The sequence below is a fragment of the Fringilla coelebs genome (assembly GCF_963513975.1).
Source record: "Fringilla coelebs genome assembly, chromosome: 17".
Lineage (NCBI taxonomy): Eukaryota > Metazoa > Chordata > Aves > Passeriformes > Fringillidae > Fringilla > Fringilla coelebs.
The window spans coordinates 7903377-7927033 of NC_140043.1; the positions used below are offsets into that span (position 1 = coordinate 7903377).

General features: G+C 51.4%; 2 protein-coding genes across 3 annotated transcripts; both read left to right on the forward strand.

Moving 5' to 3' along the window:
- Positions 1 to 1825: 1825 nt before the first annotated feature.
- On the forward strand, positions 1826 to 17057 carry SEPTIN5 (septin 5). Of its 2 annotated transcripts, none has more exons than XM_084216932.1 (11): positions 1826 to 1938; positions 6429 to 6525; positions 7035 to 7121; positions 7667 to 7790; positions 7895 to 8029; positions 8706 to 8823; positions 9126 to 9227; positions 10117 to 10213; positions 11471 to 11606; positions 13149 to 13251; positions 13568 to 17057. In XM_084216932.1, exons 1-11 carry the CDS (start codon positions 1849 to 1851, stop codon positions 13622 to 13624), a joined length of 1146 nt encoding a protein of 381 aa, XP_084073058.1. In that variant the 5' UTR covers positions 1826 to 1848; the 3' UTR covers positions 13625 to 17057. The 2 variants fall into 2 exon arrangements, with proteins under 2 accessions (XP_084073058.1, XP_084073059.1); XM_084216933.1 differs by lacking the exon at positions 1826 to 1938 and adding an exon at positions 1999 to 2069.
- A 2524-nt stretch (positions 17058 to 19581) lies between these two features.
- On the forward strand, positions 19582 to 21095 carry GP1BB (glycoprotein Ib platelet subunit beta). The gene has a single exon (XM_084217138.1). It carries the CDS (start codon positions 19697 to 19699, stop codon positions 20243 to 20245), a length of 549 nt encoding a protein of 182 aa, XP_084073264.1. The 5' UTR covers positions 19582 to 19696; the 3' UTR covers positions 20246 to 21095.
- The last annotated feature ends 2562 nt before the right edge of the window (positions 21096 to 23657 follow it).

The following is a 23657-nucleotide window of genomic DNA, read 5'->3' on the forward strand; positions in this document are numbered from 1 at the left end:
CCAAGACCCTGGTGGGAGAGTGCCCCAGTCCTGGAAAGGATTAGGTGAATCTAGGAGGAAGAAGAGGTGTCATGAACATGGCCTGACCTACCACTGAGCAAGGAGACCAGTACAGGGCTGTCAGCTCGCTGGGGAATGGAGAAATGCAGCAGAGGGAGGGCAGAGCTGCCAAACAGGGACGTGTTCTGAGCAGTGGCAGTTCCTGCCACACCTGGATCTTAGTGCAGGCCTTCTGCTTGACTGCTACCCACAGAAACAACTGGGAACAAAACTCAGTGGGTGTAATTAAGGATGCTGCTGTCAGAGTAGGGTGGTTTGGAGAAGAGTTTAATGCGTGTGGTATGACAGCTGTTGTATGTCAGGGGTTTTCCTACTCTGGGAGTGTTTCCCAGTTCTCCTCCATTTGTTTTTATCAGCCTCTAGAACTTTGTGCCTTTGACTTCTGATGTCACCCTCCATCAGCTTATAGGATGGCAGTATAGATAAAACACTGGGGGGGTTCCCCTCTTCTTTCATTTGCACACTCACAGCTGTTCCCAGACTTCAGGCCACTGGACCTTATACTGACTCAGTACCTTATAACAGACCCTGGTGTCAGCCAGACTTGGAGTACATGGTGGAGGCCCTGGGTTGTGGCCCAAGGTGACCAGGGCAGGCCTTGCTGGTCTGGCACTCTGTGGAGTCACTGCTGGAGTCCGGCAGATCCCAGAGAAGCAGCAGGAGCTCTGGCTGAGAGCAAGGCAGGAGTATGGCTGCAGCCTGTGTCCTTCCCCTTGGTGAGCAGAAAGCTGCTCAGGAACCCGTGAGGCAAGGGACAGGTTCCTCCAGCACCACCAGTGCTGTCATCTCCTGTCACTTGATTATACATGCTGTGGTATTGTCACTTCATTATACAGGCTGTGGTATTAACCCACCGCTTTCCAGAATGGTGTGATTATATGAAATTAGGAGCTTTTGTCTATTTAATATAAATTCCTGTTCAGTTTCTATGGCTGCACAGAAAAGCTGGAAGGCATATTTTATAGAAAGGTTCAGAACCCAGACGTGAGATTTGAATAACTTTTTGGTGTGCTGGGCTGTTGTTGGGTTGGGTTCATCTGCTTAATGAACACACAGATACTTCCTTATTCTGAAACGTCTTCAGAGCCTGAATGGTTGCTGTAAGATTAAGAATGCATCTGCTGCTCTTTGCAGTTGGATTCAGAGATGAGGCTGCAATAGAGCCTGGACTAGACAACAGATGAGCCTGCACCACGTGGGGACAGAGCCACGTCAACCAGGACTGCGATCTGGGGGTTATGTTTGAACCCTGCTTTTGGGGGCTTTGTGGACCCTTGAGGCCTTCACCCACACAGCCAGAAGCAGCACTTTTTTGCTGAGAGCGGGTTTCCTCCAGCAAACCTTTGTCTCGGCTGCATCAGGCAGGTTATGAAAGAAATCCCGCAGCTGAATAGGCCCATCTGTCACGCGGAGTCAGACTGATGGCAGGGACAGCATCCGGTACGTGCGCAGCCTCTCCGCGGGACACTGGCGGGGCGAGAGACGTCGCCTCTGGCCTGCGGCCGCGGTGGCCTTTGTCCTGTCCTCGCTGGCAGGCTCCTCCCGCGGCACAGGCGGAGGCAGGAAATCCCGGGCAGCTGCCTGGGAGCCTCCTAGCCTTTCCTCGCCTCTCCTCGGCTCTCCTCCTCGCCTCGGCACCGCGGCGAGCCGAGCCAGCCCTGCGTGTGTGTGCACGCGTAGGCGGGGGGGCTGCCGCATGGATTTAGCGAAGGCTGGGAGGGAACACATGGGTTGGGGTTTTTTCCCTTGGCCCGCCGTGGCTGTCCGTCCGTCCTGCCAGCCGCGGTTATGGATTCGATCATTATTCAGGAGCGGTTAGTGGAGCGGCTGCTGTCTCCCCGGACGCAGGCACAGCGAAGCCACCCGGGCAAGCTGAAGGTACAGGGATGTATTTATAGCACTGCGCGAGCCGGGGAGCAGCGGGGACAGGAGGGGGGAGGATGGTGCCCGAGAAGACGCGCGCAGCACAAGATGAGACCTCTGAGGAGCAGAGGAGCGGGAAGACGCCGGTAAGGGAGGGACGGCGGGCACAGAAAGGAGGGGAGCAGCCCCCGCGGGTGCGGGGCCGAGCGGCGCCGTGGGCAGCGGGGAGATGCGCGACGCTTTTGTGCGGTTATTGATGCGGTGATTCCCTGCCTGAATGGCGTGTGCGTGCATGGGGGGGGCTTGGGGCAGGAGCGCTGTGTATGCCCACACGCACTCCGATTTGTGTTAATTAACATTGTGTTAATGCTGTGCTTTGCTGGCCGCGTTCCTTCTCTTCAGCAAATGCTGGTGGCCGAGTGGTTTTGCCGATCCTCCTGTGCTCAGCCCCAGGCCCGAGGAGCAGATGTCCGTGGCAGATGCCTCCGGGGCTGTTTGTGTTATGAATTTCTGCAGCTTTCTGCAATGAAAGGAAGCAAATGGTCTGCCTCTCCTCCAGGGCTGGGCTGTGCTCGTCCGTGCAGACGCGGATGTGGCGGCCGTGCCTGGCCGGAGGGGACAGGCTGGAGGAAGGGCTGCCTGGGAGGGAGCTGGCTGGCTTGTGCTGAAGGCTGTGACACCGAGAGGGCCCCTTCCCCCTGAAGAGGCAGAGGCGACAGGGTCCTAGCACAGCTCCGTCATTTCTGCGGCTTGCTCCAGACCTTGACACGGATTATTCTTCAAATTTTCTGTGGTCCCATAATGTCTAATTTTAGCCCTTTTGAATATACCCAGCAAGGCTCCTTTTATCCCCAGGCTGAATGAAGTCACGTGAGATCTGGGTTGGTTTAAATGGCACATCCAGCAGAGAGGTGAGGGAAGGACAGGAGTGATGGAGGCTGTACTCTGCCTGGGAGGTGCAGACAGCCCTGTGAACACCTCAATACCAGGATCGCTTCTCCTTTGTGCAACACATCCTGAGTGTTTCTACGCCCCCAACATGAGCAGGGCTTGAGCCCATGCAGGGCTTTGTTGCTTGGCTTGAACTGCCAGGGAAAGCACTGGCTGCCAGGGGAGCCTGGCCACCTCGGCCGGCTATTAGAGGATATGTGGACGTGACGTGTTGCTGTAATGTCTGGTGAGCTAGCAAGCGTGTGCCAAGGGGGAGTATGGGTGTGTTTTTCTTGGCTTGGGGTGCTTTGGTCTATGACAGGGTCCCAAAGATTGGCCACAGCTCTTAGTGGCCTCTGTGGTGGTGTGTGGGGCACGTTCCCAGGCAAGTGGTTGCGGGATGCCAGCAGGAACAAAGGCAGCAGCATGGAGCAGGCAGTGGGAGAGGGGCTCCTTGTGCCAGAGTGCTGCTGGCTTGGCTGGCTGAGGCCCTTTCCTGACAGCTGGAGCTGGCAAGGGAAGCACAGTGCAGGAACCAGCTGTCCAGGCTTTTGTCAGTTTGATGGGACCTGGCTTGTGAGGGTCAAGAGCACGAGTCTGTGATGCATTTAGGAACTCCCTCCATCCAAGCCTCTCATCTAATGAATGGATTTTAGCTTTTTATAACCCAGAAAGCCCCCTGTCTCTGTCAGTAGCCCTCCCAGGCCTGTTCACCACATGCATGCTTGCTCTGCAGGTAGTACCTGGAAGTGGTGAGTGGTGTAGAGCTTTGAGCAAGGCACACACCAGGCTCAGGAGGCTACTTGGGCTCCTGAAGTGCCATATTGATGTTGCCATGCTGGCAGAGGTGGTGGTACATGCCTGTCATAGTGGCCAAATATGCCTGGGATAGGAGCACACACTGAATGTCTCAAAGTGAAGGTGAAGAACCACAAGTCAAGGCTGGGGCAGAGACCACGCTGCTGTTCCTGAGAGAGAGATGTTACAAGAAGGGGATCCCTCCTCACAACTTGCCTTGGGTCTCTTGCCTTCACCCTTGACAGGGCTCTGCAGTGTCCCCATGGCTGGTCAGAGGGGAGACATGGCTAGGGACAGGGTTTTTCCCTTCACAGATCTGACTGCCTCCCATAGTGAGGGAAGCTCTTCTGTTGGTATTGCACTCAGCACTGACCTTCCCTTCTGTAAGGAAAATGACTACGTGAGTCATGGGTAAAGGGCAGTGTCCTGCACCAGCTGGGATTTGCTCATTTTGCATATCGTGATTCCACAAAGCTATGGGGAGGCAACCAGAGGTACAGCAAATCCATGCTCCCTTCATTGGGCTGAACAGAAATGAGAGATCAGGTTCAGCCAGTTACACCTGGCAGAAGTGGAGTTGCACCAGAGCACAGCTCCCCAGTGTCTCCATTGTCAGCCCTTAGTCATCTAGGTTAAAAACCAAGCAAAACAAGAGAAACACACCCCAAGCCTCTGCCATGGTTTTGTTAGCACATTACTGGTACTATTTCACACGTCAGGTCACTGGAGAGAGGAGGTGATCATTGTCCTTCCAAAGTTTGGTAAAGATCAGGGTAGGGGAAGCACAAAAGGGAAGTATGTTGTATATTTGTGGTGCTTGCTGGGAAACACTGGACCTTTTACTGTGAGGAGCTGGCTGTTACGTGTCCACTTTGGCTGTGCTCATGGATGTGTTTGACCAGGAAGTGAAGCAGCTGGGAGACAGCTCTGGTACTGAGGCAGAGGCTGGAAGCTGTCTCTTCTTCCTTGTTTTTGTGACCTTGCCATTATCACGTTTCTCACTCTGCTTTGCACACCTCGTTTGCCCTTTACTGAGCCCTCTGGGTGGCAGTTTGTGGTGTCCCCCAGGCAGGCATTGCTTTGATGCATGCAGCTCATCAGAGCTGCCATCACTCATCACCTGGGGTCCCACTCCTGCTCCTCCACTGCTGCTTGGGATGCCACTGCCACTTAGATCAGCTATTACAGCTGCAACGGAGCACTTCAGGCGCTCTCTAATTCTCTCAATTTCTCTAATTTAGTTTTCTCTGTCCTTTGCTGCCTTTCTGGACTGTGGGGTGGTGAAACAACATTGCTTCAGCTATGGGAGGTGAGGGAGATCAGAACCCACAATCACTCAGGGCTAAAATGACCAAGTTTCAGACCAAAACCAAACCTCAGTTGCTAGAAGGTAGTGACAGTGCTAAAGGACAGAGTCCTTGGGCCACGATGGCTGTCAGCCACATCTGTTCCATCTCAGTGGGCAGCTCCAGAGCAGCCATAAATTGGAGACTCTCTGTCTTCCCTGCTCGGTGTCCCCAGTGGAAATTTGCAGTCTGTCAGACTGAGGGTGCCTAGGGATTCTCACACAGGTGGATGTGCAGCTCTAGAGAGCTGCCTGGGAGTGACATTGCCCACCTGCAGTGTGGAAATAGATGCAAGTCAGCATTGCCCTAAGCTCAGCACCCTGGATCATATTTTGTATTTCTTTGAGTGTGTGGCCCAGGAATGGAGAGAGTTAAACTTACGAACTGAGGTGCTCCCTGCTGTGCCTGGAGAGTGGGTGAGGACAGTCATGTGCTTGAAGGCATCCATGGAATAGGAGCTAGGGCCAGTTTTGAGGAACTTCTGGCTCCGTGGATGTGTCTGTGGTGTGAATCTCAGGGGTATGATTATATTCAGCGATGTTAAATGCAGAGTCTATCGTGTCTCTAGCTCAGGCATTTGTGAATGGCTTATTGAGCTTGCACAGAGCATGTGCCATGCTTGTGAGGTGCCTGTGGATTTTGTGCTGTGAGGGAGCGCTCAGTGACAAGGGGCTCTGTCTTGGGGGTGGTTGGGTGGTAGGTAACGCTCCAGTAATACTAAAAGTAATAGCCTCACCAAAATCATCTTAGTTCTGTTATCAATATTTCCACATCCTTCTACTTCCCATGCTCCTTGAACTTTGGTCTCTTCAGAAATAACACAAGAGATTACTCAGGATTTCCTCTTATTCAGCCAGGAGTGGCTGTGACACAGCAAGAAATAATCCCCTCTCAGGTCAAGCAGAAGCTGAGCCACTGTACCTGTCTATAGACATGGCTCAGGACTGTGCAAGCCCTGGGGTGCTAATTACAGAGCTCTCCATCATGTAGCACACGTGCCTCTGGAGGGAGGGATGTGGAAATGACCTGGAGAGAAGTGGCATTTGGTGACCCTGCTGTGAAGGGAGCCTGTGACTGTGCACATGAAGCAGAGTTAGGAAGGCTGTCTGTCAGCAGCCTGAATGTGCTCTCTGGTGGGAATGGTGGGATGTGGTTTTTCCCTTGTGCTCTCTGTGCTGGAAAGCTGCTGGGAGAGCAGCCAAGCAGGGCTGTGGCTGGGACATATCCCTTTGTGCCACCTGTGGGAAGGGCCAAGTCCCTAAACCCAGAGGAGGTGTGTGCCTTGCCCTGCACTGCTGCCAGGACAGGGATCTGCCTCTCCTCCAGCCCTTGGCTCTCCCACAGGCGCTTTTTGAGTCCCACTCCTTGTGTGAGGCTCAAGCAGAAGCGGTGGCACACTCTGACCTGCTGCCATCCACCTCTGCCCCACAGGACCATGAGAAGCAGTACGTGGGCTTTGCCACTCTGCCCAACCAGGTCCACCGGAAATCCGTGAAGAAGGGTTTCGACTTCACCCTGATGGTTGCAGGTGAGACTGCCCGTGGATGGAGGTGGCTTGGCCATACGGTGGGTACATGGAGGGAACCAGCTCTCCCTTAGGTGTTCCCATAGCACCTGGATCCTCCCCTCACTCTGTTCTGGTCCTTGTCTCAGGCCTGGCTTTGCTCCCCAGCCTGTGGCAGTTCCCCCAGGAGGAACAGGCCCCTCCTGACCTCTCATAGCCCACTCGTGCAATCTTTTCCTCCAACAGTGACTGCCCTGGGTGGTGAAGGCAGGGCTGAACAGGGAACAAGGGAAAGGAAGGAGAGGAAGAATGGGGAGCTGGGAGATCACATTTTTACAAGGATTGAGACATCTTGCAGCAAAAGTCTTTCCACTACTGGAAAAATGTAGTGCCAATAAACAGCTCCTGACAGCTTGTCTCTCTTGCTTCCTCTGGCTCAGGATTCAAAGCCTTGTTCAAAGTTTCATTTGTAAGTCAATTAGTGGGTCATGTTGCTTGCTTATTCCTCCTCCCCTTTGCACTCTGTCAATTAGGAGAGTCGGGTCTGGGCAAATCCACGCTGGTGAATAGCCTGTTCCTGACAGACCTCTACAAAGACAGAAAGCTCCTCAATGCAGAGGGTAAGTTGGGGACAAAGCAGGGTGAATGGGACTGTTCTAAGGACTAGCACTTGGGTTCCTTGCTTCAGCAGCAGCTACAAGCTTGGCTGGATCCCAGCCCTCTTGTTTGGCTCTGCTCTCCTTTGTGTCTGCAGAGGCACTAGAACTGAGCAAAAACAGTTTGGCTGTAGAGCTCTTCTGTCCTTTGAAGGGAAGATGAAGCTGAAGAGCAGCACTAGCTGTTTGGGATGAGATATTGAGATTTGTCTTTTGTTCTTGGATGCTGGAGTATGATAGGGATTCCCCTTCCCCAGTGACTGGACAAAATGTTCAGAACAGCTGGGCTACAGGCACTTCAGGAGTTTGTGTATCTTCTTGGAGTCTATCTGCCTGCTGCTGGCCCCTGCAGTACCACCCCCCTGAAGCTCCATAGAGCGTGATCTGGAGTTTTTGAAACCTGCGTTACTCTCTGTGTTCAGTGATAAAAAAGGAGCTGTCTTGTCATGGGTGTAGTGGGGATCCCCAGCATTACTGTCTGGCTTTAACTCACATGCTCCTGTTCAAAGAGAGGATCAACCAGACAGTGGAGATCATCAAGCACACAGTGGACATTGAGGAGAAGGGTGTCAAGCTGAAGCTGACCATAGTGGACACACCAGGCTTTGGAGATGCTGTTAACAACACTGAGTGGTGAGCAGGGCACTGCTGCCTTCCTTTTAGTCCTTGACCTCACAGTCATTAGGAGACAGGAGACACTACTGATGATTTTGTTTTGATTGAATTGCTCTTCCCAGCTGGAAGCCAATCACTGACTACATTGACCAGCAGTTTGAACAGTATTTCCGTGATGAGAGTGGCCTGAACCGGAAAAACATCCAGGACAACCGAGTGCATTGCTGCCTCTACTTCATCTCTCCCTTTGGGCACGGGTGAGAGCCCACACTCCAGGCCTGGGGGGGTCACTCAGTTCAGAGGGAAGACCCTTGTGCCCCAGGATTGCCCTGTAGTAGCTTGTGCACAGCCAGGGCTGTTTGCACAGGAGAGGAGCTATCTGGATGTTCTCCCTCTGCTAAGCATCACAGCACTCCCTTCCTTTCACTGGCAGGACAGACTGCCTGTGAACAGACACAGCAGATCTCCCTCAGGCCTTACAGCCTGATTTGAAAATCAGGAGAAATAATGCCATGCAGACTTGTATGATCCTATCTAGCTAAGCTGGACTGATGTGTAGGAAAGGGAGTTTTAAGCTGCCTTCAGTCCCTGCCCCTTGCTGGCTCGTGTCTCAGCCTAGCCTGGAGCAGCTGAAGGGCCTGTGTTGGTTGCCTGTGGTACAGGACAGCTGGAGGGAGACCCCAGGTTGTGACCTGGGCAGTATTTGGCCTGCAAGGGAGCAAGTACCCAGCCAGTGTCTGTATGAGACACTCAGCAGCTAAAATTGAAGAGAGCTTTCCTGGAGGTACAGCCCTAGCTGAGGGCTGTCCCAGTGCTGCTGCAGGCTCTTGTGACCATGCTGTCCCTTTCCCTTTGTGCTGGGTGGGTGAGAGAGGCTGGAGGGGGAGCTGCCCAGTGTGTCTTTGCTAACAGTGTCCTTCATCCCTGCTGCAGGCTGAGGCCTGTGGATGTTGAGTTCATGAAGGCTCTGCATGAGAAGGTCAACATTGTGCCCCTGATTGCCAAAGCTGACTGCCTGATCCCCTCTGAGATCCGGAAGCTGAAGGAGAGGGTGAGATGCTCTTTCTGTACGGGGTTATATCTGGAGTAGTGGCAGGGATGAGCTGAGGAGGGAGGGCAGACAGACATATATGTGTCTGTACAGCATGTTTGTGTGTATATATATATACATACACAGTATCTGCACATACAGCTGCAGCCGTGCTCTGCTCTCAGCAGAGAGGCTGACTGTAGAAGAAACATCAAATCCTTTTGCCATCTGTAGGCTATAGCAAACCATGGTAGCACAAATAGAATAAACCCAGCATTTCTATATTGTTCAGTTTGACATCCTTTTGTCTTGCACTGACTTAGATCCGGGAAGAGATTGACAAATTTGGCATTAAAGTGTATCAGTTTCCTGAGTGTGACTCTGATGAAGATGAGGAGTTCAAGCAGCAAGACAGAGAGCTGAAGGTAAGGAATCTGCTCAGCAGGATCTGGGGAATCAGGCTCATGGATATGTGGGTCAGTCCAGAAGGAGCCAGAGCTGCCCTGCTTGTGGTGAAGGCCTGTGCTACTGCTGCCCAGGGAACAGCCTTGGCTCATGTGGCAGATGGCCTGGAGAAGGTGCTGATGTCCTTGCTGGTGCCATGAAGCCAAGTGTGGCATGAACTCACAGCCCTCTTGCTCTCCCTCCAGGCAGTGTCAGTCTTTCCTCCATCTGCCCCAGCCTGTGTGTTTAAGATGAAAGCTGGGTTGTACAGCAGTTCTGAGCCCCTATTTGTGGGTGATGCCATCAGCAAGGAGGAGAGATTTGTGAGTGATTAGGCACCACTGTGACACATTAGTTGCACTGGGGGACACAACATGATCATACTGGCATATCTGGAGGCCCCAGCAGCCCACTCCTCACTGCTTCCCAAGCCTATGTGTGCATGCAGTATGGCCTTTTTTCTCCTGTCAGAGGGAGGCAATGGGCTTTGACTCCCTTCTGAGCAGAGAGGAGCACAGTCTGTACATTCCTGCTCCTGGCATACATTGTCCCACTTGCTTGGTGTCCCAGCCTCTTTGTTCTGGCTTCCTTGTAGAGCTTCCCCTTAATGGAGGGATGCAGGCACCTGCAGAGACACAGCTTCCCTCAGGACAGCTGAGCTCAGGCTGGGAACTAGGCTGCCTGTAGATCCCAGTGCTTTAGGCTTTTCTCTGCAACGGGGTTGTGGCACCCTGCTCTGTGGCACATGTGAATGTCCTTTCCTACCAGCACCTTCCTCCTGCTGTTCTGTTGTGCCTGAGCTTGGCCCCTGGAGAAGGGATCCATGGGCAGCCGGGGCTGAGCTGGGCTCAGCGGTGCCTCTCGTTCCAGGAGAGCGCTCCCTTCGCCGTCATCGGCAGCAACACTGTGGTGGAGGCGAAAGGCCAGCGGGTCCGGGGACGGCTCTACCCCTGGGGCATTGTGGAAGGTAAGCATGGAGCTGGGAGCACTGGGAGGAGGGGCAAGGACAGACAGGCATTTCCAACAGGGGTGGCAGGGGAGAGCTGGGATTGTCTGTGTCACCTTTGGCACATGGCAGGGGACAAGGTAGGGTAGAGAGAGAGGCGCTGAGACTGGCTCAGGAGGTCTGTGTTACTGGGAGTATATCAATTACCCTCCCACTGCAGACTGAGGAAGAGAGGCTCCAGTGTGAATGGATGAATGCCTAAGCTTTAATGTGCGCTAGGACATGGCTTCTTATGAAGCAGGGCAGGCTGGGCATTGCCTGTTTATTTTCTGGGGTTAAGCTGTTGCCCTCAGCCAAAAAATCAGAAACCCTCATGCACTCCATCCTCTGCTGCTGCTCCTGTAAGTGCTGGGATTGCTGGGCTGGAGGCTGTGCTGATGCACAGTGTTTGTCTCCAACTTTCTTTCCTTCTAAAGGGAGACATTTCATAAAGCCCTTAGGCAGAATAACCCTGGAATGGATTTTGCTGCTGCTGCTGATTTGCCCTTGCTGGTTTGTTGCTTTAAGACCTTGCAGCTTTAGATCCCAAAAGCTTGTGTTTGCACTCATGGGCTAGTGCTGGCTGCTTGAGCTGCTCAGCTGTTGGCTCTACTCCCTCAATGGCTCCAGAGGGGGCTGTGCCTGTTAGGATGCTGGCATTTGGCAGTAGGATCAACTTTGTGAACCCCTATGCCTGATACAGCTGGTTTTCCCCAGCCCTGCAGAGAGACAAATGGAGATCATCACAGCAGCACAGTGCTTCCCACAGTGCTGTCTGGAGCCAGGCTCCCCACGGCAGCAGCAACTCTTTCAGCTCTCCATTGCCTGCTCTTGGCTTTGTCCCTCAGGGGCCAATTTTGTCTACAGGGGCCTTTTGATAAGTCCTAAATTCTGATCAGACAAGCAATTTACCTCCAGCACCAGCTGTGCTCACTGTGGTTATAACAGTGATATCCTATTACATGGGATCCTCTCTCAGGGCTCTGCTGCATGTGCTTAATTATTCCTTTTACACAGAAAAGGTCCTGGGAACATGGGGCATTCAGGAGTTTGGCCTCAGTGTTAAGAAGTGCAGAGCACCATTGAGGCCTGTGCCAGGGCAGTGGCAGGGGATGATGAGGAAGGAGCCCTGGGCTGGGGTTTTAGTCCAGTCTGTGTGTCCAGGAGCTGAGAAGGGGCTCCCTGGAGAGGCCTGGTGAGATGTGATATCCAAGCACTCTCCCGTTGTTGCTTCCCCAGTGGAAAACCAGGCTCACTGCGACTTCGTGAAGCTGCGGAACATGCTGATCCGGACACACATGCACGACCTGAAGGACGTCACTTGTGATGTCCACTACGAGAACTACCGAGCTCAGTGCATCCAGCAAATGACCAGGTGGGTCCCCACCTCTGGTGGGAGGGGTCTGTCACCCTCTGTGGAGCTGGGGTTGCTCTCACAACAGCTCATTGGTCAGGAGGCTGTGGATCTGCTGGGGACTTGCTAGGCTGAAGCCTCCAGGAATGGCACTAGGAACTAAAATAGCAAATCCAAGCATGTTTCCCACAGCCTGAACCCAAGGCAGGAATGCTTCTGAGAATCCACATTCCTGTCTGAGGATTCCTCATGCAGATATAAAGAAATAAGCCTGGAGATTCTTTTGAAGAGCTCTTTCTAGCAGTGGATGAAATACATCCAGCCAAATAAAATGGGATAAACCATCTCTCTGGTGAGGGATAGCTGTGTGCATAGCTGAATAGGAATGCATCTGTGGTCTGTAGTTATGTCTAAATAATAGCATGACCCTTGGGATGCTGCTGTTTCTCAGACAACAGGGCCCAGGCAGTTAGTAAGACAGCACATCTTCAAAGATTTCTCAGCAGTGTGTTCCCTTTGCATTTGATGCTCTGTAGTTTTAGTCAGAATGATCAGGAAACAGAAGAGAGAACACTCACAGGCTTCTCATTTGAGACCTCTACCTCGTCCCTTCCACGACTGATATACTGGTGAAAAAATTTGTGTTTAAGTAGGTCTTGGCTCCTCTGTTGTGAAGCATTCCCTTCACTTCCTGCCAGCCCTGGCTGGGTGGCTCTGTGCTGCCACGTTGCAGAGCAGAATGGCTGTGCTTCAGCAAGGAGCAGTCCTGCCTGTGTGCCAACGTGCAGGTTGGCACATTCTCCTGACACGCAGTGTATCCCTGTACTTTTGCATAGCAGACAAGCCTGTTTTTTTCAGCAGCAAGTATATGGAGTCCCAAAATAACTATGTTAAATGCTAGAGCTGGGTGAACAGTGTCACAGCTGCTATTTAGTTAGGCTGTGTGTCTATTAAAAGAAGAGCACAGCGAAAAATTGGTTGCTATGCCTAGAGAAAGCTTCAGTTTGGTACTGTTTCTCATGACATGATTGTTCCTTGCCAGTGAACAAGTTTCATAAAACCAGCACAGGGCCATTTCTAGAGAGTTATTTTAGTAGGAGATCCTAAGCTCCAAGGCTGGAATTGTCTCAATAATGAGCCAATGGTGACTCCAAGTGGTGAACACGCGCAAATGGCATCTTGAAGTTCCAATTTCAGCCCAGACTTCTTTGACTACTACCATTCCCTCCTCATGTGCTGAGAGCTCCAGTCTTTTGAAAGAAAACCCTCTCCTTGCTGTGTCCCCTACCTGCAGTCATGGGCACCCCAGCCCTCAGAGCAATGCTGCTGTGCTGTGCCTGTCTGATGCCTCCCACCTGCTGAACAGGAGGTCTCATTCTCCATCCAAGTGCATGCCACAGCTCTGGACTGGATTGCCCTATAGCCTCTTCACTTGGTTGAGTGTGTGATGCTGCATTGCTGGTGGCTCTACCATGGGGAGTGACAGTCATTGTGTGGTAACACCAAAGGCAGCCATCTTGGACCACAAGTGACTGCTCTTCCCCCCTCTCTCCATCTCTCTAGCAAGCTGACTCAGGACAACAGAATAGAAAGCCCCATTCCTATCCTGCCTCTCCCAACACCAGACACAGAGACAGAGAAGCTGATTAAGATGAAGGATGAGGAGGTGAGTACCATTTCTGCCTGTGCCTCCTGGATGTTGGAGCTGGAATCCCAGGAGTTTCTCCAGGGTTGCCCCATAGAGGCGGTGCTGAGGCTTCCCACTCCTGTGTCCCCCTGTGGGCTCCTGGGGTGGAGGACAGGGTTGAAAGCTGTGGCTTCCTCTGTCAGGGAAACATAGCTCCCTTCCACCCCAGACACAGGTGCCTCTGTGCTCAGGCAGGAGTTAACACTCCCTGAGGGATCCCCTTGTCAGCTCCAAGGGGCTGCCAAGTGTGGATCCTCTGGTCCCTTTCTGACTCTCTCGTCTGTGTCTCCTGCAGTTACGGCGGATGCAAGAGATGCTGCAGAAGATGCAGCAGCAGATGCAGGATCAGTGAGAGGCAGGTACCTGGAGGGCAGAGGGGATCCCCCAGTGATCATCTGAGACCTGGCAAGAGCTGTGAACATTTAGAAAAGGTTTCCTGTTGTATAGAGACTTGTGGGCAAGAGCTGCACCCGCACCCTCTAATTTATTAGCAGCAGTGCTGGCTTTTTGACCAGCTGGATTGTGGAGGAGGCTGTTCACTTAACAGTTTACTGATGTGTATTTTTCTTTTTTAATAATTTTTTTCTTTTCTTTTTTTTTTCTTTTTTTTTTTTTTTTAAGAAACTAGCCTGGGACGTCTCTAAGGCATCCTAAAAAAATAAGAAAAGAAAAAGATCCCCCTTTCCTATGTACTAATCTCTTTTTTGGGAATGCTCTGGTATTTAAAGTCCTGGTTTCTCTGGTGTATAAACTTAAAGTATCTGTGTCAATGCACGTAGGTGTTTACTCCCAACTGAGGTGCTGTGCCCCTGTCCCTGTTCCCCTTGTCTGGGGCCAGCACAAGCATTGTAAAGGCAGCCATACCCTCCTGTGAGTTTGACCTGTGCTGCTTGGGCTTCTCAGCCTGGGGACAGTGCTGGCCCAGAGAACTGGGTCTGGGGGTTCCTCTGTGCACTGACCTGCTCAGGAGTCCTGATGATTGCCTGGTATCCTGTCCAGGTTTTTATGGATTTTTTGTTTAGTTGGTTGGTTTTGTTCTTCCTATGAAGAAAACTCCAGGATGTTTGCACTGAACAGCAAGAGACTGAGTGCTGGGGCTGGTTACAAGAAAACTGTTCTCAGTTACATCTTTCTGGGAGAGAGGTTGAGTTGTTGACTATTGCCTGCAAGGAGGTGATGGGAGTGAGCACTTTCCTTGCCATGGTTTCCTCCCAGAGCAGGCTGGAGGCATTGGTAGAGGAACCCTAGGGCCCTGCAGTAGCTGTGTGAGGGTGTTTTATGGTTTAGCTCAGGTCATCACTTGCAGTGTGTCTTCAGTGTCTGCTCTGAAAAGCACTGTGGCATCCAGAGCACTTGCCAAGACTGCTTTGGAGGGGGTAGAAACCCTCGGGCTGAAATCCAACCCAAAATGCAGACCTGTCCCCTACCCCCAGGCTTTGCAGTGCCATGAGCACATAGCTGGCTCCAAGCTTCTCCTGGGGGAAGGGGCAGTTGTTGTAGGCTTGTATCAGAGATCTGCAGGCAGTCTGTGTGGGCAGGTGTTGGGTCAGCCTGGTAGGTGCAGGACTGTCATTGAGTGGGGCTGAGCACAGCCCAGCAGGCTTGGCTCTTGCTCCCCTGCCTTTCCCCCAGGCATTCAACCCTTCTCCCCCTCCTTATTCCTTGGCTCTTCCTGCCCTAGTGCTGGGAAGGCTGCTGGGTCTGCTGGGCAGAGATAAAAGCACTCTTTGGGCAGCAGCTCCTGTCCTGTTCTTGCTTCCTGCAGTATTTTTAACTTGAGTCCAGCCAGAGCAGAGCCCTGGAGTGTGATGTGCCTGACAGGGCAGGGCTTGCCAGCAACACTGCCACGCTCACAGGAGTCAGGGCTGTTGGAGGGAGAGACACTTGGCTCTTCCCTCTGACTCCAGGGAGTGCAGCCATGGGCTGGGCCCTTCTGCTCCTTGCCTGACTCCTCTGCCCCCTTTCCCCTTTTGTATTTGTTCCTCCATCTCTGGATCTCCCCAGTAGACCTCCCTGGGTAGGAAGCACAGTGTTGGCCAGGAATAGCCAGGCCCTAGATTCTGTTACTAGGCTCTAGGCATTTGTCTGATTCCTCTCTGGGGCTTTAGAGCCCTGTCAGGGTTTGTCCAGGTGGTGAGTAGGTTGGCTGGTTCCAGTTATTCACTGTACAGAGACTCTGCTTAGCCAGTGCATGGGCTCTAGGGGCAGGGGAGAGACCCTGGCACCATGTGGAAGGACAAAATAAGGATGGAAGCCCTTTGACAGAACTGTGCAAGCTGGGCAAGAGCAGTGCTCAACAATGTTCAGGGTATTTTTTCCATGCTCCCTTATTTTGGGCTCATAAGTGGCAGTGCCATCCTAGGAGAGCAGAAGGATTCAGCTTGACTTCAGTAACATGCAGGACTGAGGCACCTGAGAGGAAGTATAACCTTTCTTGCATGATGTGCTTACTTGGGCAGTGGAGTAACCTGGAACAGGAGCTTCCTCCAGGTTTTCCAAAAAGGTGGACAGCTGAGTTCTTGGCTTTGTCTGTACTAACATAAAAGGAAACATCTTGAAGTAACCTGTCCCCTCTTTTCTTACAAAATCTTGGTGAGGAGGATGTTCTGTTGCAAATGAGCCCTGTCCACCTGGAGATTTTCCTCTTTCAAACAGATTCATTCCTAGAAGATAAAGGAGACCCTTTCCCTTTAGCATGGACATACCTTTCATGCTGGGCTGTGCACAGAGGTGCTGTGTGCTGGTGAAAGCACAGGGTTCACTGGTCACAGGCAAGGCTGCTGAGGGTGGATCTGCCCATCCCACCACCTGGGGAAGTCTCCATCAGCTCAGTGCACTTGCCTCCTACATCAAGTCAAGAGTCACAAGCCTGTTCTCTACAGAGAGCTGAAGCCTTTGGCTACCAGCTGGCAAAGATGGTTCAAGTTGCATTTAGGAAAAACCACACAGGAGTGAGGCAGCAGAGATGGCTTCCACAGAGGGGTGGTGGTACCACTGCAATCATGTCTCTGTAGGATGTTCCCTGGCCTGAGTGCCAGAATTTAGGGAATGCTTGGAAAGGGTTTAGAGACTGATTTTGGGGGACATCAGGGGGTCAGATTCTGGCCTGGAAGGTGGAATGTGTTTATTTAAGGAGTGTGTTGTACTGTGGCATCAATTCTCACAGTAAATGGAGAAGAGACTCCTGAAGGCAGGGACTTAGCCATGTGGCTCTGGCAGTGAGAAGTGTGGATAGGAAAGTAATTTAACACCTTCCCTCATGCAACCCTCCACAGCCTCACATACCCTGCACCCCCTAGCACATTCCCATGCCTCTGCCAAGCTTTGCCCTGCTGAGTGAGGGGCTGCAGGGATGGTGTCCCACTCCACAGCTATCCCAGGCTGCAGCTGGGGCTGTTGGTACATCTTGGCCCCTGTGCCTGACAGGATGGATCCATGGCATGAACTCCTTGTGTGCCACTGCTGTGCTGGTCCTGCCTGTGCAGTCCTTGCTGCCTCCTTGCATGCCTCCCCTCAAAGGAGGGGCTCCCACTTGTGCTCTGCAATGGCATTCCCTGCTCTTCCTCACAAACTCCGCTGTGCTTTAATGCTGGCTTGCTCCTGCCATGCACCTTCCTCACCCCCTGCTCCATTCCTAGGCTCTATGTTTCCTGTCCATCTGTTGGGTTATTATAATTATATAATTTTTGTAAATTTCTGTTTGAACATTTTGTCATTGTGAACAAAGAAAATGAAACCTTTTAAACATATCCATTTTATTAAATGATTATTGTTATTATTATTAATGTTTACTACCTGAATTGATCAGTGAAATAAATACATTCAAAAATCCAACCTCTTTCTGTTTAATTTTCAGCCCCCTTGAGCAGCATTGGTGATACATTATGGGCAGGAGAAAGCAAAACTGACCCTGTTTCTCCTTTTATCTAATTCAGTCAGAGCAGGTTTCAGGCAGGTTTCCTGCAGGGGATTTCTGGCCTGTTTATTGCAGAAGCTAGCAAGATGATCTTGAGGGTTCCTCTATATCTAAGCTTCCCCTAGGAGTGGTATCTAAATCATCAATGGTCAGCTGGGCAAGATCCACTCCCAGGAAATCCAGTTTGTGAGCAGCCAGGAGAGCATTGCCGAGTCCATGCTGCATGCAGAGCCACAATGGGTCTGGCTCTAGATCAGCTCCATGTCACACCTGGCCTGAACACCTGCCTGTGAATAAACATAGCCTGAACACATGACACGAGGTAAGTTTGCTGAACAAACTCACCCTGCTGTAGTTGAGCTGCTCCCAAGTGGAAAGCAGACTCTGCAGGAAAAACTGGGTTAATTTGTTAGCCTAAGATATCTTTCCCACTCTGCCTCACCACCACAGTGAAACAACTGGAATTATCTGCTCCAATTTTGTAGAAATTTAAAGTTTAATTGTTTTCTTCAGAGCATAAAAAATTTCCCTTGGTTGGGGCCACATTCTGCAATTTTTTGCACCCTCAATTCTCTTAACATGAGTACATTCAGGGCATTCATCATTTCTGGTCTCTAGGATGTCCGCAGTACAATGTAACAGAGTTGAGTTCAATGGGGCAACAGTTCTATAATGTGGTTCTGGTGGCCTTAGGCTAAGGAGTGTAGTGTATGTCTGGTCAGGCTGATGGCAGAGAAGTGTCTGTGAAGATGTGATGGCCACAAGAAGATGTGATTCTGTCTGAATGTAGTTTTCATCCTTGGATTTACCTGTTGAAGTATTTGTGTAATGCAGCTTCCAAATAAAGCATGTGGTCAGTCTTTCTCAGTAACTGCACTTGTCAGGGGCTGTGGGCTCACTTGGCTGCCTGAAGAGCAGCTCCTCAGAGCACTGCCTTTCCCAGTCTGCTGGCCTTCCTGTAAATCCAACTAGTTTTATTTTGATGTAGACAGTGAAATGTCAAAAGTTTTATTTTACCCCTATAACAATCATGAGAGGATGGAAGTGTCTGAAGAGTCTTTCTCTGGAAAGATGGATGGACTGGAAGACCATGTCTATCAGCAGACCTTTCACTAATAACTACTAGATTTGTGCCACTTCTTCAAGGGAAACCTGAGGGTCAGCACCCAGAAAGTTCTAGGTGTCACCACTCTGCCAAGTTTTCCTGATGAGATGGGAAGCCAAAGGTCACAGTGCTGAGGGAGTATGGTACAAACCAGTAACATTACCTTCCAGTCTGAAGTGCATTTTGAGTTACTGTGCTGTTGAGACTTCATAACATTTCTGTGGGGCTGAGCCTGTGGGCCCAGAATCACAGTTACCAGCACTGGCAGCATCTCCCAGCAAACGTGTTCTTGTGAGCAGTGTCAACTCCCCTTTCTTGGAAGACTTGCTCAATGAAGCCTCAGCTTCCTGTGACATGCAGCAGACTTGCAGGAAGGCCTCATGTGGGAGGAGTCCCTGGGATGAGCCTGACCCTTATCTTGCCAGCCAGCTGCAAGGGGATTATCCGGGAACAGAGCTACGCACACACTCTTGCACTGGCTGGGCTGCCTCAAGACCTTTCTCTTGTGTTGTAAAGCCAGCAAGAAAGCAAGGATTGAACTATTCTGGTAAGTCAATAATGCTACCTTCTACTCTTTTTTAAAATTTTATTTAATTGATTGACAGTTACAATTTGTCAAGCACAGAAAAATGCTGCCTTGTTGCAGGTATGTGTAGTTGTTCTCCTGGAGAAGTTACAGCAGCTCCTGTTCAGCAGTGGCATGAGACTGTAACGTTAAAAAAGCTCGTTGACCCATGTCTCCCAGCACAGGTGATTATTTACCTGCTGGAGCAGTGTCTAGCATGAAAAACTCCACTGGCCTCCATCCTCAGTGGTCAGCACCTTCACTGCAGCCAAAAGCTGTTTATCACTTCTCTTCAAGGCTGGAAAGGCTATTTTTTACTCATGGTAACAGTAAATTTATTTCTGAATCTTCTCTTGCAGTTGGCATGAACAAAGCTTTACTTACAGATGTAATCCAGAGCTATGATAAGGCATGAGGAAGTTAATATTCTAGTTTTTGATTCCTTGATAGAAATTTTCTTGGCTACCCTGATAATGCACCTTCAGTAATGCTGAAAACATAAGCAGCTCTTGTACACTTCAGAGGACTAGTGAAAATGTATTTGATGGCTGCAGCTAAGCTTTCCAGTACCATGTATTCATATCCCTCCTCAAATCCAGGGTTGGAAGACCATGTAAATTCCTTCACCTATACTGAGAGACCAGAATTAGCTCTCTTTTAACTCTGTTCTTTTCAGAGCTCTCGCGTCTCCAGTGGAGGACACCAAATTCACCCAACTTTAGAAGCTCATCCTCAGAACAAAACAACAAAAGACCTTGGCTGTGGTGTCAGCCCTAGAGTGTGTGGTGTGTGGTCTCCACTGCATCCAATCTCACCAGGAAAGTGTTTGCAGGTGAAAATGAACAGTGGAATTCTCTTGTCCCTCCTTGGCTTCCTCCCACTCGTGACACCCATATGCCCTGCGCCGTGCAGGTGCACCACCGACATTACTGACTGCTCATTGAAGAACCTGACTGTACAAAACCTGCCCACTGCCTTCCGTCCCTCGGCTGAAGTCATCCACCTCGCTTCCAACAGGCTCACCTATATTCCCAATGGGCTCTTTGACAACCTGAGGAACCTCCAGGTAGTCTACCTGCAGGGCAACCCTTGGGATTGCACCTGTGACATCCTCTACTTGCGCTCCTGGCTCCAGTGGCAGCAGAACCGGAGCCTGTACAGGGATGTGAGGTGCAGCTCCCCCGAGCACCTGCAGGGCCGCATCATCGCCTACCTGACAGAAGATGAGATCGTCTCCACGTGCCAGCACTGGTACTGCAGCCTGGCTCTGCTCTCTCAGCTCTCCCTCTTCATCCTCCTTATCCTCCAGGGTATCTTGGTTATCCTCATCATTGTCTACCTGCAGAAATTTCGGAGAATGACTGCTGAAGTCCGGAGCACCACCTGAGAACTAGACTAGCAGGTGGACCCTTGGGTATCTTCTTCAATAAACCCCTCCAACAATGATTAACATCACGAGACAGAAGACCCTCCTCCCTTTGGGGGATGCTGTGCCAAAGTCCTGTAGTTTGTGATACCCAGAGGGGACAATTTAGTACAGCATCTAATCCTGACTGCAGCCTGAAGCAGGACTTGAACTGATCAGACTTTTTCTGTGTTCCTAAAGAATCAATCTTGTGTTTTTTCAATGCTTTAAATTCTTTAGCATGATCTTGGCTGCTTGTCTGAGCTGGTAGTGGTTTGGTAGACTAAGGAAATCATAAACTACAGCAACCAGAACTGACTCAAACAGCTCATAGGGGCTCCAGTGCTAGATCCCTCCCCTCCTACAGTATTCCAGCCATATTTCCCAGGATGCTGCTGGTTGTGCTGGATCAGGTGAGGACAGAGGTGGGCAGCAAACTGTTTGAGTTCTGAGCTAGGACAATGGAGAAATAGTTTCCTTCTGCTACCACAGACAGCACTAAAAGCTTTGCACTAGGGATTTAGTCTTCTCCTGCCTTGGTTTCCCAAGTAAAAGGGAAAGGAAATTTTTCTTGCTTGATGCATCTTTTCCAATGTTCTTCTAGTGGAGGAGGGCATGTCTAAAAGCCCACTCATTTTACCTTTTCTGCATCTCTTTTAGTCTACTTTAGTTTTAATACTGACTGAATTGAGTGAAACTGGGCCCCTGAATCTTTATGAGAAATTCATCCTGAAGACAAGAATTGTTTGACTGTGCCTCTTGCCTCACACAAGAGATCTGGTCTTGAGAGACTCAAACTACAAACCCCACTGATGTGCCTACTGCTGTTTATGGTGTCCCTTAATTATTTTTGAAATAAAGCAAAATTTAAATAAAATTATGCATGATGATGTAAATGGCTTATTTTTTCATTTAGCACTGGGTATCTTGCATGCTGTTTTGCTCCCTTAGACTGTTCCTCACCCTCAGACTTTGTGCCAAGTAAAACAAATCCTGAGGGCAGGTGGCGAAATTACTGGAGTGCACCGCAGTGTTAAACTTTGGCAGCTGCTGGCTTCTACCATGGGCCAGGAGAAACAGAATTTCTTCCAAAGCCACTTTGTGGCTGCTTGTTTTGTGATGCAGCTGGAATGGAGAGGGTGTTTGGTGGGGCTGGCAGGCTGTGGGGTGACCAGCAGATGAATGACCTGTGCCCCTCAGCCCCCAAACCCAAGTCATGGGGGGTCCCTTCCCCACGCAGCTCACACGCGAATGCAGCTCGGCCACCAGAAGAGCTCGGCCCAGGGGCTGCTGGCAGCGGTGGGGACGGGGCAGGCAGTGGCAGTGACCAAACAGGTGGGGGAAGGTGATGGGACATGGGACAGTGAGGGCAGTAACGGAGCAGTGAAGGGACACGGGAGGACAGTGACCGAACAGGTGGGGACAGTGGCGGGACCCGGGACAGGGAGAGCAGTGACCGAACAGGGACAGTGGGACAGGGAGGGCAGTGAGGCACCAGGGACAGCGAAGGACACCGCCAGGGGCGCTGCCCCGCGGCCGCCGAGCGCCCCCTAGCGGCCCGCTGGCCGCTGCCCCAGGCCGCTGAGGGAGCCCGTGACGGGGGAAGGAGCTGAAGGAGCCGGTCCGGGCACTCCGGCGCCGCCTGAGGGGAAGAAGGGAGTCCTGGGGTTTTTCTCTGCCTCAGGCTGCTTCACCTCGGCTCAGCTCAGCCCAGGGGGCCGCGCTAGCCCCAAACGCACCAGGTGTTGCAGTAAAAAGCCCCAGGTGCTCGGGGCGGCGGTGCCGACGGAGCTGAGGCGGGAAGATGGAGGCCTGTGGGTCCCCTCACGGGCAGCGCGCGGGTGGAGTCGATGGCTGAGAAGGACGTTCCCTCTGCTGTGTGTGCCGGGGCCAGTGTGACTGAGGTGAGTAACATGGGGCTCTGCCTTGGGTGTCTCCTTCTGCCCTTTCCTTGCTGTGTCCCTCCAGCACTAACCCCTGTGGCATTGGCCTGACTGGATGTGGCAGCAAGGCACCCAAGGAAATGGGGGTCCAACTCAGAATTATTTTTTCTTCTGGGGACTGCACCTCTTGCACCAGTATTCCCTGAAATATCACTATGACCACGACCTCCAAGGAGGGACATAGGTCCATGAAGGAGCCTCCTCTTTGGAGAGCTCCAGATTGGTGCTCCATGAGGCCCCATGAGGGGACCCACAGGCCTCCATCTTCCCACCTCAGCTCCATCGGCACCGCCGCCCTGAGCACCTGGGGCTTTTCCCTGCAACACCTTTTGGGGGGTGCTTTTGGGGCATGCGGATTTTTAGCAGAATTTTCCTGGGTTAGAAGGTGCTGCTGGTGCATCTGGGCAGTTTGACATGTTCAGAGTTGCTGGGAGAAACTGAACTGGGAGCAGGCACAGTCCCAGCCTTGTGACAGCTTAGTCTGTTGACAGTGCCATGGGGTGCTGAAAATCCTTCATGGCTCAGTGTGTCCAGAGGGACAGAACAACTGCTGGCTTTGGGTTTGCTTCCCCGAGCAGGCAGGAGGGCTCCTGACTCTGAATCACTAAGTCTTGGCACATGGAAGTTTAAAAGCCTTTTTGGCATTATTTGCACCTGTGAAAAATGTGACCAGCCATGGCACTGTGATAATGAATTGCACTGAGTGCAGAGTGATTTGTGTGCCATGGCAGCATGTCTAATCCATAAATCCAGAGCCTGCATATCTTGCCTTCTGCTGGCTCAGGAATCTGCATGTCACAGATGCTTTCTTGCTCTGCTACCCAGTGGAGGATCTGCAGGGATGTCAGTGAAAGGAGAACTGGCTTTCATTCTGAAGGGACACTGTCCAAGAATGCACAGATGCTTCGAAGGGGAAGCAGTGGTGAAATATGGCAAACATAATAAGCGCAAGCTATTAAGCTGCTTTGCAAATAATTTTCTAGTATCGAGGCTAATCCAAGCCCATGCCATGCAGGTTGGGCTGCCAGGCCTGCTGGACAGTCTACTGCCTTGCCAAAGGTTCAGATGCTTCTAAGCAGGTCCTTTCTCTGAAAGTTACCAGGTTAAAGAAACCTGGGAGACCAGACCAAGGTGTTTGCAGCCTCCATGATGCAGAGCTCCAAACCTGAGGTGTCTAAAAATCAGGTCAGCACTTCCTAAGTGAAGGACCAAATGGTTGGTAGATGTCATTGGGGAAGGCACACTGCTTTTTTCTTCCTCCAAATGCCTTGTTTCTCGGTTATCTTTATGGTGACTTCTGCATGTTTTATAGAGAAAAAGAAGGCTTGAAAGCAAAGCAAGCTGATTTTGGAGCCTAGAGAATTTTAACCCAAAATCCCACAGTCCCTGTACCATATAGTGATAGTGGTTCTGTTTTGCTTCAAGATTGCTGCAGGCCTTTGTTTACAGAT